We start from the raw sequence: 22675 nt of genomic DNA, 5'->3' as shown, positions 1-22675 counted from the left end.
TCATGGAATCACACGTTACCTTATTTAACCAGGACCTGTGAGAGACATTTAGGTTGCCCGGTTTTTCTTCTACAAATGGTGCTCTACACATATTTTGCACATTTATGGAAATATGCATCATATGGGGAAAACGTCAAGCAGTGGAATTTAAGTGGAATTCAGTTGAAAAATGTGGGAATTTAAAATTTTGCTAAGCATTACCAAATTGCCTCCAGGATTGAGCCAAATTTATACTCCCAGAGCAACGCGTGGGGGCTGCTGTTTTCCTGTCCTTTAGGAAAGAATGTCACTATTTTCATATCAGCTTTTTTTTTTGAGAAGAAAATGGTATTGCATTTTAATTTCTATTTTTAAGATAGTGAATGAAGTTAAGAATGTTTCAGGTATTTTTTGCCGTTTATTTTTAATGTCTTGTTTATAGCCTTTGTACATTTTGCAATTCAGTTGGACTTTTAAAGTTAATGTTTTCTAAGAGTTCTTTTTATACTAAGCCAGTCAGTTCTTCATAATGCGAGGCAGTGTTGTGTCTGTTTCTTGACTGCACTTTCAGAGGAAGATATGACGGACAGCAGTTATGGGTACAGTCACTGCTGCGGAATCTTTTCCCATGAAGGACCCTTTTGCTTCAGTGGGTTTGACAGTCGTGGCCCCCTTACATCCTTTCGTAGACATTTAGGATTAGTTTCAAATGAGGCTCAAACAGGAGTGTCGAACCTGTGGCCCACAGATGGCTGTGAACGTGGCCCAACACAAAATTGTAAATTCACTTAAAACGTTATGAGATGTTTTTGTGATCATCGGTCACAATGTATTTAACGTGTGGCCCAAGACAACTCTTCTTCTTCCAGTGTGGCGCTGAGACGCCAGCAGGTTGGACACCCCTGCCTTTAGAACTCTGTCTGTTTCTGTCTAGGACCACCCACAGGGGTGCGCCACCGCTTTGCTCTTTGTGCTGGCTATTCCACACGAATCAAGCAGTCCTCTCAAGAGCCGGGGCTACATGGAGCCGTGTTCTCGCTGCCCCCACCCTCTCCCTGGTTTTTGCTCTTGCTTTGAAGCAGATGTCAAAATGTGTAGGGACTCATTCTATGGTGGTTCTGGTTTGTACTTTCTGTCTCCGCACAGCGTATGATGGTGTTGGTTGTTAAGGCAGTTTTATGCAGATTTGAAAAATCAAATTGACAAGAAAAAAAAAAAAACCCTTTCATTTCTCAAAAATGAAGTACTTACTATCAGACGGTAAATGTCAGAAGTGCTTTTTTTTAGTTCTAAAGACATTGGATTATGGATGGCATAATAAAATGCCCAGATAAATCATAATTTCAAACCTAGCATTGCATGGCATTGGTTATTTTTATACTCACAGGCTTTGTGAATGGGACGAAGACGTGTTCAGGATCGGGGCATCTGTCAAATGTCCACCCAAGTGACGGGAATCTGAGCTCCGAGAGCCATCACAGGCTGCGGTATGCTGGAAAAATGCGAAGGTGCGTCCGAGTGAGCTGAAAAAGGAGAACAATTCGGCATTTAGAAGAGTGTCCGCCCTACCGAGTACATGTACACCTTAAAATTCACTCTCTTCTTTTGGTGCCACATATCATAACCCCACAGTTCTGGCCATTAATAGTGCTCGCCACAGTGTTCGCACAACCCTGGAGTGAGTGTGACCATCTCCTGTCTTTCCCCTTGAAGCTTTCCCTGAATGAAGCATCTCAGAGTGTGCTACTGCGACAATTTTTAAAGTGGAAGACATAGTGAGCCTCGTTCGGATTTTATGGCCGTGGAATAATACGAGAAAAAATATGAATTGCTGCAATTACCCTCTTAGAGTACTGAGCACCGATTCACATTTGAATAAAAGTCCCGGGAGACCTTCTTTTACTGTCCTCTGTCTCAGTGGCTAGAAAAATGGACACATAATGCAAATTAAACAGTGGAGAAGATGCCCGTTATTGGAGCCAAAAAGTATTGAGTGGGATTTGGAGATTGTAGCTTTAATAGGGCCTTATTGGTGCTTCCTCATTGTGAAATTAAGAGCTGTGGTGGTTTAGTCTTGGATTCATTTTCTTTTCTTTGTCTGTCTGTCTGTCTGTCTGTCTCTCTCTCACAACACTAGAACCTGTATTCTCCCAGATGCTTGTCCCTCGGTTGGCTAATATTTACAGAAATCAGGACATCACAGGCATGTTACTAGAACCCTTTTTAAGAAAAGGGAAAAGTCTCAAATTGCCCAAGCTTTGGGTGGTTTCTGAAACCCCTAGCTCTTGATGGGCTGTGGTGTATGAAATCACTGGAACTTGTGAGAGCCAGGAGAAGATAATCCAGAAACCCACCTCTTGGAGCGAAATGGCCCAGGTCTGCCTGATTCTGATGCTTCAGGGGCTGAGATGAGACTGAGTGTGTGTTGATAGGGGCCCGGCACACAGGGAGCCCTCGGTGGATGTGTGTGTGTGGTTCGTGCGGCCTAGAGAGAGCATTATCTGCAGAAGAGTTTTAAATGCACCTTGCTTTTTCCATTATTCATCATGCAATCCCTCTTTGCCTGCAAGGAATAGTAAATGCCTCCTGCCTCTAATGACCTGTAAATCAAAACTGTTCTGTGGTTTGCAATGCCACGGTTATTTCCTTTGTGTCTTTGTACCCTCCCAGAATTTTCACTGGAGAGACGCAGGTGGGAATTTCCAAGTGAGAGGCACGAATGATTACAATGGACAGATAAAACTCAAAGTCAGAATGAAATAACTGTCTGGTGCAGCGACTGATGAAAATAGGATCATTCTCTTCCACTCAACGTTTATAGCTTTCCAATTCTGTTTTCGGGCCATCACGTGGAATTTCCAGAGTCTTGTCTGATGATGAGAAGTACAATTTTCTTATTCAGTTGGTGACCACACATGTGTTTGAGAGGCATTGTCTGTTTGGCTCTCCTTGGCATCTAAGACAGGGCCATGGCCACTGCAGGCACGTGGGACAAGGTTTGGGGACCAGAAGGATCCACGTGACACACCTCCCACTGGGCTTTCTTGGGCACCAGGCCTCTAACACACCTGCCTTTCCCTGCTCTTCCTTGATGTACCTGCCTGGGATTGTTAGAGCAGAATTTTTCAAATGCTGGCGGGCACCCAAATCACCGGTGGGGGGGGCTTGGTAAAGCCCACGCTGTGCAGGGGGGCAGGCGAGGAAATGGAGTTGTTCCATGGGGGTAGAGCTTGTTTTGCAGGATGAAAAAGTCGTAGAAACCTGTCGCACAGTAACGCGAATATAGTTGACACTGCTGAACTGTACACTTAAAGTTAAGATGATAAATAGGTAAGATGGTAAAAAAAATTAATGGCACATAAAGGGCATGCATTTGTTATAACTCATGGGACTATACACTGTATACTGTATACTGGTTTGTACATTGTATCATATATACATTATAGTTCCATTAAAAAGAATAAAAGCCCTCAAACAAACATACGCAGGGCTGGGGCCCTAGACTTTGCGTTTCTGTCGAGTTCCCTGCCTGAGGCTGCGGGCCTGGGGCCTCTCATTATGCAGGCCGGGCTCAGAGCTGCTCTGCACACCCACACCTGCCCCTACCTCGGAGGTCAAGCGCGTGACTGTGCATACTCTGCGGGAAACGCAAGGCAGTCTGGAGCCGTGAGTGGCGTCAAGTGTAGAGACCAGAAGAATCTCTAATGCGGTGCCACCAACTTTACTTTCATCATGCGCTTTCAGAGTAAAGGCATTAGCCATCTGCAGAATCAGAAGAAATCCATCACCCAGCACACGGCATGAATCAATAATAATTTAAACGGTGGATAGAGAAAGCCAGAGTTCTGTTCCTGGCGTGCATCAGGGATTTCAATAGAAAAGCACATTGCAGGTGGTAGATAGAGTTCCTTTAAGTTTTTAGGCACAGAATCACTTTAATAGTATTGGATATTCTAAGTACATCCGCCCCTCATCATTTTGAGGTGAAGATGCTTGGAAAATTATTCTTTGGTGCTTTGTTAGGAATTTTAAGTTTTCAAAACGACCTGTTCTTACTGAGCTTTCTATTCCAAGACATTAAGAAAGGAGGCACCGCAGAAACCTGTGAGCACCCTGCGGAGCTCACCTGCGAGGTTGGGGAGGAGGGAGGGAAGGACTGCTCCTGTCCTGGCGGCATCCAGACACGCGTTACGACCCAGGTGCTGTGTGTGCAAAGAAATAACAAGCGGGAGAAGTCGTGGAAGTGGACTGGGAGGGCAGTGAGGGTTTGGAGTGGTACCGTGCATTCCACAGCGCCTGCTGTGGTGATGGCGATGTTCCTTTCTACCTGCCCGGTATGGTAGCCCCTGGCCACATGTGGTGGTGTGTACTTAAAATGTGGCTGGTGCCATAGGAGAACTGAATTTTACATTTTATTCAGCTTTAATAGCTCCATGTGGCCAGTGGTTCCTGTACCAGGCAGGACCAGCCTGGAGGGCAGCACGAGCGTGCTGGGGTCAGTGGAGGCTGGACGAGGCCAGGTGAGGGGCAGGAGGGAAAGGGAGAAGAAGGGCGGTGGAGGAAAGCCCGAAATGTTGGGCTGCGTGGACAGTTTTCTCTGGGCATGGAAGGCTTTGGGGAAGAACATTCCAGTGGTGTGATACCAGACACAGGCTAAGAGGAGGAGCCCAGCGCAGAGACACAATCCGCGGACTGTTAAGATTGCAGGGTGACATGCCTGAGGCTCAGGGTGTGATAGCGGAGCCGAGGAAGGGCGGGGATGTGTGGACCAGGTGGGTGTTTTCGGGAGGTGTCGGCCCTGGATGACTGAAAGGATGTGGGCAAAACAGACAAGTTGGGACGTCGGTGGGACCCTTCTAAAGTGCGTGCGGGTCTGAGAGGAGGGGAGGGGAGCTCACAGCAGCCTTCCTCCCAGAGAAACGCTGCCTTGAACGCTGCCTTCCCAGACGGATCTCCTGGTTGTATTCCCCTGCCCCCGGTTGCCTAAGGATAATCCCACCTGCAGACCTGGCTGACCAGACAGTTTTGCTGCCGGCTCCACCTGCCACTTTCTGCACTTGCTTTTTTTTTCTTACCTGCGTGCCACCGACTTTTACCGTTTCCCCTTTGCTTCTCGTGCCCCTGCGGTAGCTTGCTGTTTGACCTCACACACGGGAACCGAAACCAAACCACTGTCTGCCCAGCAAGGCTGCAGGTCCCAGGCAGGCAGTAGCGCCGAGGCCCTGCCGAGAGCTGTCTGCATGCCTGTCCTGTGCCCAACACGGAGCCTGCCGTGGCTGTTTACTGAATAAAGGAGAAGGGGGACGGGGCATTTCACTGCCCCCCTCCTTTCGTGCCTTTCGGTTCCCTCGGACTGGACCGTTGCTGTAGAAGTCTTCCAGATTGGCCCTCCGTACCCTGTCACCCCTGCCCGTGGTCACACCACCAGTTAATCCCCTTGGGGCCTGGGTTATATTCTTCAGCCTATAAGAAAACGTCAGAGATTCCTCATTTCCAAAGGCGAAAGCCAAGTATTTACTTCATTGACTCATTCGACTAATACGTCAGTGGCAAGAACTGTTTTTGTGGATGGAGACAGACCAGTGAACAAAACACAGTCCTGGTTCTTGTGAGCTGACACTCAACAGCGGGGAGATGTGATGGATTGGTGTATAATAAATACAGCTGAGAGTGATCGGTGCCACGAGAGGCAGCTCTAGGGAGGAGTGAACAGTGACGGGGAGGGGGCGATGGTCAGGGACAGTGAAGTGGAGATCTGAGTGCAGTGGGGGAGGGAGCCATGCACAGATGTGGAAGAGGAGTGATAACAGCAGATGCAAAGGCCCTGGGGCAGGCGTGTAGGGACTGGACGGCGGTGAGCTGGGGCTGAGGGAAGGAGGGTAGGCGGTGTGGTGGGAAGGAGGATGAGAGAAGCCATGGGACAGAGCACGGAGGGCCTTGCAGGCTGCAGGGAGGACTCTGAAGCATGTTCAGAATGCAGTGGGGAGGGTTTGGGGCATAGATGTTTCACAATGTGCTTTATGATTCTCGATGCTTCCTGGCTGCTGTCAGGAGACATAGGTAGTAGAGGAGGGGGGAAGGGAGACTGAGTGGGAGGGTGTTGCAGACATTAAGTGAGAGGGGACAGTGGCTTGTGCCTGCCGGAGTGGAGGTGGTTGTAAGGGGCAGTCAGATCTAGACATAGTTTGCAGGACTTTTTGACAAGGGCGATGTGGGGTAAAGCGTGAGCTACAGGGTGGTATGGGGGGGGGTTGCCAAGGCTTTTGGCTGAGTGACTGGATACACGAAGTTGTCACTTACAGAGGGGGGAGGGTAACATGTTGGAGTATGAACCTAAAGGTCTGGTTTGGACATACATACACAGTTCGATATTCTTATTAGGTAATGTGTTTATCTTCTATTGCTGCTGTAACAAATCATCACAGACTTACTCATTTAAAAAACAACATATATGTGTTATCTAACAGCTCTGTAGGTCAGACGTCCGATACAGGCCTCACTGGGCTGCAGTGAAGGTGCTGGCAGGGCTCCGTCCCTTCCCGGAGGCCCTCCCGCAGCATCTGTTCCCTTGCCATTTATGGATTCTGGAGGCTTCCTGCTTTCCTTGGTGTGTGGCCCCTTCCCCCATCTTCCCAGCTGGCAATGTGGCGTCTCCCTGACCGCACTTTCATAGTTACAGCTCCTTCTGACCGCAGCCAGGAAAGAGTCTCTGGTTTTAGGGATGCATGTGGTTATGCTGGATGCATCTGGATAACCCTGGATCCTCTTCTCCCCTCTCAAGGCTGGGAACTGTATCACATCTGGAAAAGCCTCTCGTGTCATTTGAAGTAGCATATTCCCAGGTTCCAGGGCCTGGGACGTCTCCGAGCATCTGTCAGCCTGCCTGCCCCAGATAACTCAAGGGGCCGTGGCGAATAGGCCATTGGATGCACAAAGCTGGAGTTCAGGAGAGAAGGCTGAACTTGAGATTTAAATTTAGAAGGCATAAATAAGAGTATAAAAGGTTTAAAGCGCTGGCATCAGACGGACTCTCCAAGGGAGTGAGTCTAGTCACGAGGTCAAAGCCACGCACTGTCTGGCCTCAGCCAGACTTCCCGCATCATCCCAGCACTCCTGTTGGAACGGCCCCTCCTTTCTCTGGCCGCCCTAAGCGCTGCTGCTCTGTGGGGACACTCAGCCCGGGGTCTGTCTCAATGCAAGCCCCTCTGGTCACCCAGGCCACGACCTTCCTTCTGTCCTTGTTTGACGCTGCATCCTTTGTCCTTTTATTTTTTTAATTTTTAAATCACAGCCTTATTGAGATGTAATTCATATGCTACATCATTAACCCACTTAAAGTGGACCCTCCCACAGAGTTTAGTGTATTCACAGATACATACCACCACCACCACCACCACCACCACCACAATTGTAGACCATTTTCAGCACCTTAGAAAGAAGCCCCATACCCTTCAGCTACCAGCCCCCATCCCGCCCTCCTTCCAGCCCTGCCACCCACTAACCGTGTTTCTGTCTCTGTAGATTTGCCTGTCCTGGATGTCTCGTATAAGTGGGGTCATGCAGATGTGGTCTTTTGTCACTGGCTGTCCTTTTAAATTGGGATTTTTGTCCTCGCACACTCACATGTTCCCCCATTCTTCTTTAGTTTTAGTCATTTCTTAAATTTTTTATATTGGCCACCAATTATAAAAAACCAGCCAGTATTGAGCTTCTAGAAAGGAAAACCTGAATTAGGCAGGACTCCTGCCCTCAGGGAGTTCTGATTAGGGTAAGCTGACCGCCATACTGTGCCATCACTGTGCACAGCATTCCTTCTCCCGGATCCTGGCAGCGACTTCCAAGCCCGTGTCCTCCTGGAGCCCTGCGGAGCCAGCTCAGATACCCCGTGTTCCCCTACAGGCGAGACTTGCCTTCCTGCCCCAGCGGGAAGGCGAACGTGCAGTCACATCAGTACAGTTCGATAAGCACCAGACTGGATGTGCACAGAGCATCGAGGATCCCTTGTCAGGATGGAGGTGCCACCCTGCCCGTGTGGTTGAACTGTCTCAAATGATGAGCTGGGACTTCCCCGTCCCACCCAGGGCTGGGGAGGAAGGAAGATCCGGGCACTTGATTCCAGCAGATTGCTAGGGTGTTGAATGTCTTTTTTTTTTTTTTTTTTTTTTTTAGAGAGAGAGGAAGGGAGGGAGAAAGAGGGAGAGAAACATCAATGTGTGGTTGCCTCTCACATGCCCCTTACTGGGGACCTGGCCTGCAATCCAGGCCTGTGCCCTGATTGGGAATCAAACCGGCCACCCTTTGGTTCTCAGGCCAACACTCAATCCACTGAGGCACACCAGCCAGGGCCAGAGACCGTGTCTTAAACATCCTTATATATCTAACGTCTAATATGGTGCTTTGTTAATTGTGGGCATTCAAGGCAGCTGCAGTGATGCTAACTCTCTCAGGCCTTGTGCCTGCTCATCACTCAGCCCACCCTAAGGAGGTGGGGGTCTTCTTTGTCTTAAACTTTTGCTTTTCCTCTTACCCAAGGCTGGGAGGGCTAGGACGGGTCACAAAGGAGTTTCTTGTCTGCCTTCCCTGGGCCTGTGGAGAACGTGGATGGCAGGCCCACCGTGCCTGTCACCCAGACCATAGCTGGTCTTCCAGGGCCTGACGCTGGCCTGTCTCTGCCATTCACTGTCCTTGCTTCCTGTGTGTGCCTCTTATGGTTCTGCACGTGACACTTGGCTGAGATTTTTGTTTTTTGAAATTCCTATGAATCCCTTTCTGGTCCAGCTACAGATCCAGGACCTCGAGGTCAAGGCCATGGGCTATTTGAGGGGCCTGGACCTTTGCAGCCCCAGAGCTCTCAGGGTCTTCCTTGCTGGGGGCCCTGGGAAAGGAGCTTGGGCCGCATCATACAGCTCCCAGAAAGGAGTACTGCCAGAGGGGAGGGAAGGGCCCAGAAAGCAGTACACGGGTACCACTATCCACCCAGTGTGAAAGCCACAGGCCCCAGGAGAGCAGCAGCCACTCACTAAGCATTCCCTCTGTGCGTGGCACTGGGCTCAGTGCTGTGTCTTCTTCACGCCTGTCAGCAGTCCTCTGAGCTGGGGGTGGTGCCCCCTCCATTTCGCAGAGCCCGAGACCGGAGCCTGACAGGAGGAAGGCAGTGGAGTCAGGATTTACAGCAACTGTCTCTCTGCAGCCAGAGCTCAGAGCTCTCCCTTTCTGTCTCGCTGCCTCCCAAAGCTCTGGGGCTTGTGTTCTCTGTTTTTGTGGCCTCGCTCAGTTGCTTCTCGTGACTTTCATCCTTGTGCTAATGAGCTTCCTGTGAGTTTGGGAAGGGACCTGTGCTACTGTGCGACACCCAGAACGAGGGCTGTGGTCACCCAGGCCCCAGGCCCCTCGGCCCCACACAGCTTCGCTTTCTGAAGCCTTGCTGAGCCCTGGCCAGGCTGTTAGCTCCGTGCTGGATTAGCGAATGCTAGACTTCTGCCAATGGGGATGATGTCATAGAGCGTCTGACACAGCACTTGGCACCTAGGCCCACACGTTTGTGCCCTGCCCCGTATCCCTATCGGTGGGCTGATGCTAAAGGAACTTAGCTGGGTGCTCTGTGGCCTTGAGTCCTGCATGTGGGTGGCTAGGACTGTCACCGGTCTGGGTCAGAAGCCACAGCTGCATCTGCTGCTGCTTCTTGCTTTTTCTTTTTTGTACTTTCTTTACATTTTCTTTGCTCCTTCTCAATTCTTTTTTTTTTTTTTTTTTTTTTTTTTTTTTTTTTTTTTTTTTTTGTGGCTTTCATTTAAAAATGGTTTCCAAACAGACATGTGGACATCAGCAAAGGACGGATGCCGCTGCTTCCTGTGAATGCTCCCCTTGAATGTTTTTAAAGAAACCCCTGTTGAATCCTCTTGGTGTAATTATTCCTGATTACCTTGGCTGATGACGAATGTCCTCACATTTTCTGCCCTCCCCAGCCGTGACTTCCTTCTACCTGCCAGGGTACACGCTTTATTTAAAATGAACTCTTCTGCAGGTCGGCCCCTTTGCTCAGGAAGAGCATCTGTCCTTCCAGTCTGTGAGAGCCAAGTGTGGCAAGTGTGTGTGTATGTGTGGTTAGAGCCCGGAAGCCAGCGCACCCGTGGGCGGCAGCAGCAGGACGGCGGCATCAGTGGCGACCATCTCAGCCTCCCCGAAATGGCAGCTCGGACCAGCCTGCGGTGTGGACGTGCTTATACTTGAACCTGTTAAGGATGAAAGAGAACTTCTCCATCGGGTCCTGCCCACATTGGCCTCGTTGTACCTACCTCCAGATGGCAAGATAAGGTCCCTTCAGTAGGGTGGTGGCTTTCAAAGCACAGTTGGCCACCCAGCTTTGGATGTGTAGAAGACAGCGCATATGAGGAGCCGTCCACAGCCGCCCTGCGTCAGGGTCAAGGGGCATCGGCTGGACAAGACACCGTCAGAGGATGTGTGTCCGACGACAAGCTCTTTGGTATGACTTCTGACCGGAGGAGAGCACCATCCGGCTGACTGCGAGACACTCCACCCAGCACCGATGGCCTCCTTGGGGAAGTCAGAGACAGGCACCAAAGAGACTGTTCCGGAGGAGAGAGCCCACCTGTGCGACATGTGGCAAGGACAGTAGGTCATCAGGAGCAGCCACTTGACGTTCATATGACAAACTCCGTGTCTGTGTGCGTCCTCAGGGGAACTGGTTTTCCCCAGCATGTGCGAGGGAGTGCCCTGTGCTTGATAGTCATGTGATAAAAACCTCCTATTGGGGATGAGGGTTAAAACTGCCGAGTGCAATTTGCCAGACTGCGGGCCATCTTTTACACCCTCGGCTGTGCCCATGCTATCAATTCGTGTACACGGCTGGACTGCGTCTCTGAACGCAGCTACGCCAACTTTCATGACCTTGGGCTGTGAGATGGGGCTTCTTAGGATGTAAAGTATGACTGTATGAAGATATACTATGGGGATTAAGTAATGATTGTGATAACGGCTTAAATATGCTCTGAATATTGAAATGAAAAAATATGACGACATGTAAAGGGACTAAATCCTTGGTTTTATGGATTCCATGAATATAGTCAGCAACAGTAACACAATCATTGGTAAAACCGACAACATGTTGGTTCGGTAGTTGGTCCCTGGGCTCTTGTGCCTCTTAGACACTCAGACCCCTTGCTTCTCTTCCAGTATTCACCGTGTTTCTTTATTCGCCCTCTTCACCTCTCACTCACCTACTCTTTCAGTCTCCCGGGCCCCCTGACCTTTATCCGTGTTTCCACTTCACATCCCTGTGTTTTTCTAGAACCTCTCGTTTTCTGGCAGGCCCACTTGGGCTGCCTGCAGCTCGAGCCCGCCGCCCTGGCGGGTCAGGACAATGCCCTAACCAACTGAGCTATCCGGGCAGGCCGCGTCTTCTGTTGACTCTTACCCTTCGTGCACAGAGGTGGCCGTTGTTGTGTGTTATTGCGTGTTATTGCATGCTCCGTGGAGTGGCAGAGTGGGGAGTTGTGTAGGCGGAAGCGCACTCCCCGGTCACCGCCTCGCTCTGCTGTGTATCACGACGTTTCTCTCATTTGAGGTCATCGAGGGTAGTGCTTTGGGGCTTCTCCACCACTGCCCACCTTTTCCGTGGTCTCCAGAATACCAGATATTCTTTCTGACATGGCTGGGTTTCCCCATTTTCCCGTAGAGACAGTATGTGGGCAACATTTGCTTCTTGTCATTCAGTACCAAGGTTCTTTGATATGACTCAGTGCCAGGTGCCAAGGTAACGGTGTACGGGGGGAGATGCCAGGCTTTAAAACGACTGAGCTGCAGTACGCTTGCTGCTGGAAGAGAATTTGATGTTCTTGTTGTAGGTGGCTTTTCTGTCCTTGGTCAGGTAGACTTTCAGGCTCACAGATCACTTGAAGTCAGTGGGTTCTATTTTTCTGTTGACGCCTATTGACTGGGGCAGGAGATGGCCATAGGAGCCCACTTCCTCCGTGTAGAACCCGCACACCTGCGTGTCTGTGGGCTCTGGCATGGGCTGGCTCCCGGCTGGACAGGAAAAGGGCTTCTTCAAAGGTCGGCAATGCAGCCACACAGGCCTCTCTCAGACAGGCTCAAATCTGAGGAGTCAGGCCTTTGAATTAAGACACTAGGTTAATAGGCATTGATGCATAAAGAGGATGTTGCTTACACTGGCCCCAGGACTTTGCTGGGAAGGAAGAGAAGATCCTTGTGAGCAGAGAAGCATGGGTCGTATACATGCTGCCTGAGAAAAGGAACACGAGAGTGAGGCCTGGGAAAGAGGGCAGAGCTGGGGAGCGTGGAGTGGAGTGAGGGCCTTGGTAGGGAAATGAATGGACTCTGAAGATGCATGTCTGTTTCATGAATTTTTCCTGGAACTGACCAAGTTGTAGTTAAATTACATATGTGTGTTGAATAAAAATAGATTGGAATGGCAGTCTGGGATTGGAATTTACATTTGTATCGGAGATTTAGCTTTTTGTTAAAAAGCAGAGATGAAAGCAAAGTTCAGTGTTTCCCCACACTGGTCTTCCCCCTTGAGAAGACTGCTGAACACAAGTCACAGTTTTGCATCTGGTCTGGGCCTCACCACAGTCTCCTGGCCAAGCCACTCCCGCCTTGACAGGAAGGAGAGGTGTGGTTGGAGGCGAGGCACCCAGGCAGATGCTGGGACTGTGATTAGACGGCTCTCCGCCCTGGGAGTCTCTCAGTCTCTCTGTCTCTCTCTCTCTCTCTGTCTCTCTCTCTCTGTCTCTCTCTCTGTCTCTCTGTCTCTCTGTCTCTCTCTCTCTCAATCTCAGACCCTTTCGTTCTCAAGAGTCCCTGAGGCCAGTCCAGGGGCAGACACCTTCTAAGAATCCAAGGTCAGCATGGACCCCTTCTCTCCAGAAAAACGCCACCATTTTTATATGAAATATCAAGGGGAGTGGTAGATATCTTAAGGAGTGTCCAGAGAGCCCAGATTAAGAACCTTTGTTCTGGGGCACAGGTCGTTGTTAAGCTACCAAGGACTTGTCCCCAAACCCCAGCCTCCATGTGGCTTTTTCCTGTTACCGGATTTGCTAGTTTACCCCTGTTTGCTAACAGGCTTGACGAGTCACTTGATTTTTGTAGCGCCAGATGCCCTGAGGTGTTCACGTGGTAGAAATATTGAGTCATAATTTTTGTTTTTATTAAAAACCTCATTCCACAGCCTGTTTCTCTTTAAAACACATTTCCATTCCTTTTTATCTTCAAGTTTGTGTACATTTCTGTGGCTGGGCTGGCTCATTTGCAAAGATCCCTGGGGGATGGGGGGATTTAAAGATTCTACTTAACTCTTAGGAACTTCCTCAGCGTTAGAAAACCCTTTCTCATTTTCCCTTTCCTTCTGAGGTGGAGACACACTGCTCTGCCACCTCTGATCACCTCGAGACAGTTGTCATTGCTTTACAAGCAGGAATCTGCAGGGACCAGAGGGTGTGGGCGTGCAGGGGCCCCCCAGACAGAAGCAGGACTCCGTGAGCCAGAGGGTGGACGGGCATGTGGGCCTGATTGTGGAGAAGAGACTGAGAGCCAGTGACTGTTAGCGCTGTTTTGGATTTTACATCAGAGTAGCAGACTCAACAAACCCTTGCCCCAAAGGGGAAGAAGGCGCTCTGCCTTTAAAAGTCCATCAGAGGCGGCTCTTCAAACCCTCCATGGCTTGCACTGCTTGCTAACAGGTGCTTTGTGAATGCTGAAATACTGGTATTTACATTGCCAATCGAAAACCTTGCACACTGAGTTCACCTCTTGAATAGTCCCGCCGCTCTATCCACGTGCTGCCTTCATGTTTGGACCCAAAACAGAGGGTGGTCTCACCTTTCTGCAGGTGGACTGAGTTCCAGTGTGGGTGGAATTGCGGGCATCCACCGTGATGTTCACTAACAACGTGATGAATGAAACCAGCTTTAAAAAACAAAACAAAGCAAGACACACCAGATTATTTACTTGAGGTTGGGTAGGAGCCTTTTTTGCAAATCCTGCTGCAAGAGAAAGGGCAAGTTCTCGGGAGCTGTGGGAGATAGAAATATTGCCGATCTTTGTTTGAGCCCAGGGCACAGTTCGCTAAGAATCGGAGCCAATGAGGCGGATGTGTGTCGGGCTCCCCCTCGCCTTTCCTCCCTTGGCAGGACTTCAGGGCCCCTCGGCGCTCTGGCCACAAGTCGCCTGGAGGCAGCCAACTTCTGGGGCCCATGTACCAGCCTTAATTCTCTCCGCTGGAGCCAGTGTCTCTGAGAGTCACATCAGACACCGGGGAAAGGCACTGCTGATCGAAGTGGGAAGAGCCGGAGAGGTCTGCATGTGCATTACTGTGTGTGCTTAGCATCACGTTGCAGGACCTTGCTGATGGCTGCCTGGTTACTGGAATCAGGGACAAGCCAGGTTTAATTTACAAGGGAGGCAGAGCAGCAGGAGGAGGTGCTTGGTCGCAGGTGGTCTGCCAACACGTAGCCTGAGTGCAGTGGCGAGTGGGCAGGGTGGTGATTTGTGCGTGTGCTGGTTTGGAGGCAAATGGGAAATCACATTTCAGAAGAAAGCATCATTCTTTGCTTCATAAAGCTTATGACCGCCTCACTTGAGCTATTGATTTGTTTTAGTTTGCAGCCAGGACTTTGTGAGCAAAACAGATTTCAAGCAGAAATATTGCACTCAACATGTGGCTACCCTTCTTGTTGAGATGTTGAAGGACTTTGCACGCCACCCCCAAACCCCTGAGTACCTGATGGGATCTCGGGTTGTTTTCGATTGTCTGTTTTCCTCCCAAAGCAAGACACCCGGGCCTTGTGCTCTTCTCTGCCAGCTGCTCTGGGTCGAGGGGAAGTCTGTTGATACAAATTACCACCTACCAGGTCACCATGGGAGTAGCAACAGCAGCACCTTTGCCACCAAAAGGACGTTGCCCAAGTTCTCTGACTTCCTGGCATAGAATCAGGGCACCCTAGAGCCCCCAGACATCCCTCCTGTTAGTCTTCCCTGAACCAGGGTAGAGCCCAGCGCTCTCAGCTAGTTCAGTATATTCTAGCAAAGCCACTTGCTGATGATGTCAGCTACCACACATTGTGATGAGGCCAGAAAACCAGGATCGTGATGGAGAGAACTCAGCTCTCGGCTGGGGGAAGGGCCTGTGGGCATCACCAAGGTTTCCCCATGGTTTACCCAGCATTGGGGCTACTCAGAGAAGGCTGGAGAATAACCTGAGAAGTATGTCTATGGAAAATGTCTGTTTCATTTCCAGTGTTAAGCATGCCGACCCTGGGGCAGGGGCCCACTCTATTTCCTCTCTGCAGGGCTGGTCAGCAATGGCTGGCCACAGGTATGTTGGGCCTGACAATTTCAGCCACCTCAGTCACTGAGATGACCTTTGTGTACTGCAAGTGCCTTTAAATAAAATAATTCTGTCTAATGAGGTTTATAAGTCATAGTTTTTGCATGGCCCTGTGGGCAAGTCTGTACCCTCTTATATTTAAGACCTATGAGCTCCTGCATTTCTGTATGTTGAGTTCACTGTGTCTGACCTGTTGCTGATAATTAGAAACAATTGTAGAATGTGTTATGCAGAGTGTTTTTGCTTGCATACAAACAAGTGCCCCAAGACCATAGATAAGTGTGGAGTGGTGGAACGAGGTCACTTTTTTCATCAGAATTTTGGGGATACTTAACAAAGTAGCCAGTGTTCTTGAGTCTTGGGTGTTGAAAAATTGTACGTTCAGTCATTCATTCCCTTTGCACATTTATTTTATTAACCCACCTGTTTTTTGTCAATGGAAAAATGGAACAAGCAATTCAATTAATAAACTTGCATTGAGGAAAGCAGGGTCTCTTGGCCTGCATATATCTCAGCGTTATTATAAAATGTCGGTTTTCCTTTACATTTTCCTTTTCGTCTCTCACCCTAAATTAGTGCCAGCTCTGAGCTAGTTTTCACACTTTTTATAGTGATACTAAATGATTTGGAACAGTAGAAAGAGTCTCAGTAAATTTTCCTCTAAATGAAGTCATTTCAGTCACTCTCTGGGTTGTCAGACTTTTACTTAGAAACAGAAAAATTTATATTCGGCATAAAGTGTCCTGGGTTGTGCAGGCGAACAGGAGAATATTGTTTGGGAGGAATAGCCGAGGTCAAGGGGGCTCATTCCTGCATGCGAGAGTTAGTTTCCTAAAGGGCAGGAAAGTTTTTTGTTAGGGAAAGTCCTTAAGCCCGAGGGCTCACTAGTGGGGGATAGTGGGAAGCTCAGAGGGTGTGTGCAGTAGCTGAAGATGGCCTGCACCCCCAAAAGGGTCATCCTCCGCCCTGTGGCCAGTAGGACTGGTTTATAGGGAAACTCTTCCCGGGGCAGGATGGGGCTCCCTCTGCCATTGCTAAGCATATGGGTTCGCGTGCTGTGCTTCTAACCTCTGCTGGACCAGCTGGTGATTCTTATCGATGATCTTCTTGTAGCCAAACTCAGGCCCTGAAGTGGTTTTGTCCGAAGATGAAAAAAGCGACACTGAAGATAAGGAAGAGACCGAATTGGGCGTCATGGAGGATCAGCGCAGTGTGATTCTTCATCTCATTTCACAGCTCAAACTTGGAATGGATTTGACCAAGGTAGGTCGGCGTGTCCCACTGGGTTTTTGGTGGCTTGCTTGGGTGCCATCTCTACCTCTAAGCCTTCCCGGGTCCCATTCCTTTCCTTGTGGTGAGACTGGGGAAGCAGAGCAGGGAGAAGGTCAGAATTGCGGGCAAATATGGATATTCCAGGTATGATTGGAATGGAGATTGATGCTCAGCCTCAGAGCATGAGCCTCGCACGTGCTTCCCTGCAGAAGCTATGACTACGAGCGCAGGGAGAGCGTCGGAAAAAGGGTATGAGGTGGTAAGGAAGACTCAAGATAGGGTATTTTTGTTTCCGGCTGTGTCCTAAAGAAGGGTAAAGATGGCCTGCAGAGGTAGGTAAGGCACATTGGCCACAGAGAGAAAACAGGAAGAAGGAAAACAGTGGAGCCAGGAGTGAGGCCACTGTGCACACTGAGCTGTGACCTGTTATGCTGCTGTCACTGGCCCTCACAGCTAGTCCCCAAAAGGCAACCTGGATGGTGACCCAGATTTCCTCCTCCTCATCCACTTGTAAAGAAAGAAACCCGTTGGTTGGTGTGTGTGCAGCCAGGATTCTCCCCGAGGAACCTCCTCCAGCATCCTAACCTCTGGTGGCAAGCCAATGGCCCCTGGAGACCTGCCCTCCCCAAGAGTCTGTGGCTTCCCCGGGAAGGCCAGCAGGAAAAGCAGTTGTGTATGTAGCTGAGAGCCGGAACGGTGCCATCGGGGACACGGAGGGGGGTGGAGGGTGCCTGGACTTTGCTGTCTGGGTCACCTGCATTCCGTTTCCGGTCTTGGTGCCTCCCGAAGGGCAGAGTGAGAACCAGAGGCTGTGCGTAGAGACCGAGCCCCGTGCTGACGTCGTGGGAGGCGCACCATCAGTGTTCCCCTTGCGGAGCACTGTGTCGTGTGGTGGAGAGGAGCAGCCCAGGGCTGGGCAGACCTGGCCCGTGGGGAGCATGTGCTGTGAATGGAAGTTCCAGATTCTGAAGGTCAGCTGGAAAAATGTGGGCATCCCTGAAATGGTCAGAGCCACCGCAGGCACAGCCTGCGGAAGCCGCCGTGAGGGGAGTTGGCTCGTTTGGCTGCTGTGAAGGTTGTGGATTCCCCAAGTGCACCTCAGGCTGGACTGGAGGCCAGAGAAGAGGGAGGGAAGGAGCAGGGTGGGGGTGAGAGATCCTTTGAAGAGGAAGATGACGATGTAGTGACTGAGGAGACAGGAGTCGGGAGTCTCAAAGATGACAGAAAAGCCTTTTTCTTTGGAATGTTTTTTATGTATTTAGATATGAGTGTGTCTGATATTCTGGGAGACTGCACCCCTTTAAACCAAACTGTGGGCCCATGCCGAGGGGGCTGACCTAGGAAGTCCCCCAGCTTCACCATTCTCCGCCCTGTGCATGGGTCGTTCTGCCCAGCTCTGCACGCCTGGCTGTGAGGCCGTGGCCCTGCATTATACTCCCCTCTCTTCATTCCAGTCTCTGGGCTGTATAACTCTTGACAGTTTTGCTAGAAGATTCATTTCAAATGCTTGCCTTTTTAAAAGCCACCTCTTCTTTATTTTTGTGGGTTGTGGAGATAGTTCAGATGGAGCTTGAGTTAAGATCCAGAAGTTGGAATATGGATACTAGTAGGATTTAAAATCATATTTTTAAACTGTGGGTCATAACCCATTTAGTAGATTGTAAAACCAACTGTAGTGGGTCAAATTATCCTTTCTAAAAATTGAGATAAAATACATTAGAAAATAGAGCGTATTGCACACGAAACTTTTAGTTCTGTTGATACATGAGTAACTGGGCTACAGTATAAAATGAATTCTCATGGATCATATTAAAAAATATTTATAGCCCTGGCCGGGGGCTGGTGGGTGGCTCAGTTAGTTGGAACATTGTCCCATACACCAGAGGCCGCAGGGTCGATTCCCAGTCAGGGCATATACGTTGTTTGTGGGTTTGGGGCACATACCGGAGGCGACTAATCGATGTTTCTCTCTCACACTGATGTCTCTCTGTGTCCCAAATCAATAATGAAAAAAACTTGGGAAACGTTGGTGTGGAGTCATGAATGATATAGGAGGGAGAGACCCAGAGTCTCTGAAATCGTCCAGGTCAGATGTGGGGAACTGTAAGACACCGAGGGGACTGCGCTATGGCAGGTTGGCCGTCCCAGAGGCAGCGCGTGAGGGCTCTCTGGTTTAAGTTAAGGAAATCACAACTGTGCACCTTACTGTTTTATTAGGATCTGATTGCTTTGCATTCCCGGAGCCACGGTCTATTTCTATAAAAGCATACGTTGGGTTTGTTCAACACGCAGTTGGCTGCGTGAAAGAAAAACTTCATCTTAGTCTCTGGTTTATTATTAGCTTATTTACTGGGAAGAAGCTGCTATTCAAAAACCAAGCAGAAACTCGAGAAGCTGAAACACTTGTGAGAGGAAGCGGTACACCTTTTATTTCACATAAGGTCTGTGGGCTTTTGTTGCCCCGTGTCAGAAAAAGGTCAATGAAATTCTGTCCTACTGTCTTCTTTTCTCTTCTTGGCTCTTGCTCAGGTCATTGAGTTGAGCATGGGCTAAATTGTCAATGGAAGATCTTAGGGGGAATGGAGTGTCTGCTGAGCAGACACCCTAGAGACAGAAGAACGTTCTTTGATTCAAGGATGAAGGCCTGGTGTCTGTTTATGAACCAGGTGTGCTGCCCATCTTTGGAGCTTGTGTGGCAATGGAAACAGACTCAGTGAGAGAGAAGAAAAGGATGTGGAGACGGGAAGTGCAGTGAAGAGAAGTGGAGCATGGCAGGCAGGCAGGGTGGGAGGTGATGGAGCGGGGGCGGGGTGTGGCCTCTCTGACCAGTCAGGGCGCGATTTTCCCAGGTGACACTGTGCTAGAGACCAGACTTGAAGGGGGGAGTCAGCCTCGTGAGCGTCTAGTGGAAGCGTGATCTGTGCGGAGGAGACAGTCGTGAGAAGGCCCGAGATAGCGCTCGTTTGGTGTTCTGGGCAAGGGGCCCAGTGAGGCTGGCTCAGAGTGAGCTGGGTCGTTTCCTTCGCCTTCCTCTTGTGATGTGGGGGACGTCTTGAGCGTACAGATTTCTCCCCCTTTGACTGAGTTATTTTATCAGGCACACTTTGCAGGGTCCCTCACAGTACGCAGAGATCGACATTGCTGTGCTCAAGCGCCTTTCTTACAAGGGGGGATTTGTACGAAAAGAGTCAGAAGATCCAGGGATTAACTACCCAGCCCCACCCCCAGGCAGAACTGTGGGTATTCGGGGTCTTCCATCCCCCAGGTGTTGCTTCCACTTCTTTTCCCTTCAGCTCTTCTCTCCAAATCTTGTTTTTAATACGCTGTCAAACAAAGCCTGCACCTCTCCTGAAATGTTTGCCTTTTAACAGAAGACACAGTAGTGACCTGGCTTCCCCAAGCTTGTGTGTATACATCTGTGCCACCAGGGGGCAGTGCGTGTGCCATTTCTGTGCTCCCTTCTTGTGCAATTGGCATGATCTCCTCAATCCTGTTCTTCCCTAAAGAGTTCCAGTGAGTGAAGGTGAGTCTTCAGGCCTCCTGGGGGCAGTGAGGGGTCCTGCATGGGCCTTGGCCAAGCAGAATCGGTTCATATTCCAGTTCTCTACTTTTTTAGCCACAGGAAAATGACATAAACCTTTCTGGGCTTTAGCTTTCTCATCTGTAAAATGGAGTGGTCATACCTGCTCACAGGTTACCGAGAAGATTGAACAGGATAATGTGTTTCCTGCTCTGACCTGTGTGGCTCGGTTGGGTGTTGTCCCATAAAGCGAAGGGCCATGGGTTCGAGCCCCACTCAGGGCACATGCCTGGGCTGTGGGTTCGGTCCCTGGTCAGGGCACAAATGAGGCAACCAGTCGATGCTTCTCTCTTGCATCAATGTGTCTCTTTTCTCCTTTCCTTCCTCTCTCTCTAAAAAAATTTTTAAAAATCTTTAAACAACAACAGAAAAGATAATGTGTATCCCAAAACACTGCGCCGGGCTGGAATTCTATAAAAGGTTTATGTTTGAAACAGGTCCTGCATGCTTACAATACCTTTCTTGTTTATATAATTATTTCTCTGTATTCTCAAATAACCATTTATTTACAGAAGCATCAGAGGTGGCCCCAGAGGCTGCTCTGGTCATTAGACTTGTTTTTAGTCTTCAGCTTTGTCACCGAAATGCTTCGTGACAAGTTTGTGTCTGATTTTTGTTTTCCTTATTTTCCCCTGGTCTCTAGATGAGGGTGCTGATCCCTGATGATAAAAACCACCAGCAGAGAGCGAGTGAGTGAGTGAACGTTCACTATGGGCTAATTGTATGCTCTCATTTAATACAAAGACCCTAGGCGGTTGGTATTCTCATTTCCCCCGTTTTACAGTGGAGTGAGTGAGTCTTGGAGAGGTGAACTTGCCCAAACACACATGGCTGAAGTTGCCAAGAGGTGGACCTCGACTCACAGCTTCTGGTGCACTTCAGCAGGCCGAGGGCTGGGATTCTGAGGGAGCACAGGGGTTGATTTCAACAGAAGTATCTCTCTTAGGTAATAAATATCTTATTGGAAAAGATAAAATTTTATTTCAAACCCTTTCCAGCTAATGAAAATTTTAATAGATGCCTTTTGTGATGTTCTAAGTACAGGGAGATGGTTGCGAAGGGATCTGGCACTTTAAGGAGATTTAGTGGAGCTCTGGCAGCGTGAATTTTCTACCCTTTCTTTGGAAAGGTTGGGGTTTTTATGTATTTCTCCTGGTTTCCGTAAAGGATTACATAGATCAATCTTGGTGGGTGGTCTTGGCCTCTACTCACACTGGGTAGGTTTGCCTGTCTAAGGACAGGGTATTAGGTAGATAATTCTCAAGGTTATTAAGTTAACTGATGCTTCTTTGCAGAAAATTGCACCTGCTCCAGGCCTTCCTTTGCAGAAGCTTATTGCGTTCCCTGTTGTGGGGAAGGGACTCTCCCTCTTTCTGGGAGCCCTTTGACTTTCTCAATGGGTGGCTGAGTATTTGAAATTTCTAAGGACCCAGACTGAAGATTCGTTATTTACTTTTAGATTGATGCAGCTTTAAATGTAATTAATTGTTACTCTGAGTCCCAAGTGCAGATCTTCTCTTTTTTTCCCCTTTCTGCAAAGTAGTGCATTGTCTTAATTATGTTAGTGGGAGAAAAGGCAGCCCTTATTGATGGCTCCATAAATCTGCAGCCGTGATCCAGCCATTTGCACGCCATCATCTGTGCAGCTGGGCCATCACTCACCTCTCCATTGGAGGCAGACAGCCCAATTAGTACCCACCACTTTTTGGCTCTGTCTCTCTGGTGTCCACCACCCAAGAAACAGATGATTAAGTGACTTATTTGCAAAAGCACACAAAAAAAGAGCAGGAAGATCCTATGAGAGATGGAAATCTGCTTTCATGAGCCAGCTAAGATGGAGGCGTGAGTAGACACACTTCGCCTCCCTGCATAGCCACAAGAAGGTTCACGACTAACTTCACACCAAAATACACCCAGAACTGCCAGAAAATCGAACTGTATGGAAGTCTGACAACCAAGGATTTAAAGAAGAAATATTCATCCAGATGGGTGGGAGGGGGGGAGATGGGGAGCCAGGGTGGTGGAGAGGACATGGTGTGGCAGAGACCAGTGGAACGGGCAGTCCCACATTCACATGTGGCAGATAAAAACCAGGAGGGACATCTAGGGAGGGAGCTGTCTCAGCCCCAAGCCAGACCATGCAGCCCAGGGTTCCAGTGCCGAGAAAATAAAGCCTCATAACTCCTGCTATAAAAACCAGTGGGGGTTGGGGTTGTGGAAGAAACTGCCTGTCTCTCAGGAGAGTCCCTTTAAAGGACCTGCATGGCTCTAAAATATATGCAAACCCACCAGCTCTGGGATTCAGCACCAGGGGAGTAGCTAAGAAGGGTGCCAGTCACAGATGGGAGGTGGGGGAAGTGACTCAAAACGGAGCAAGAGCCAAACTAGCAGCATTGTTCCCTTTCTGACCCCTCCCTCACATACAGCACCACAAAGTGGCCAAGCAGGCTGCCCCACCCTGTCGAATACCTGAGGCT

General features: G+C 49.4%; 1 protein-coding gene across 2 annotated transcripts in view; it reads left to right on the top strand.

Moving 5' to 3' along the window:
- Positions 1-22675, top strand: part of OSBPL10 (oxysterol binding protein like 10) — a 236330-nt gene that overhangs the window by 194264 nt on the left and 19391 nt on the right. For both annotated transcript variants that reach the window (XM_053929549.1, XM_053929548.2), the window contains one exon: positions 16460-16609. In XM_053929549.1, the coding sequence (XP_053785524.1) occupies positions 16460-16609 (150 nt within the window). The remainder of the gene's footprint in view (positions 1-16459; positions 16610-22675) is intronic.

This window comes from Desmodus rotundus, chromosome 8, assembly GCF_022682495.2.
Source record: "Desmodus rotundus isolate HL8 chromosome 8, HLdesRot8A.1, whole genome shotgun sequence".
NCBI classification, from domain to species: Eukaryota; Metazoa; Chordata; class Mammalia; order Chiroptera; family Phyllostomidae; genus Desmodus; species Desmodus rotundus.
The sequence above is the reverse complement of the archived record's forward strand: the minus strand, read 5'-3'. Positions and strand labels throughout refer to the sequence as shown.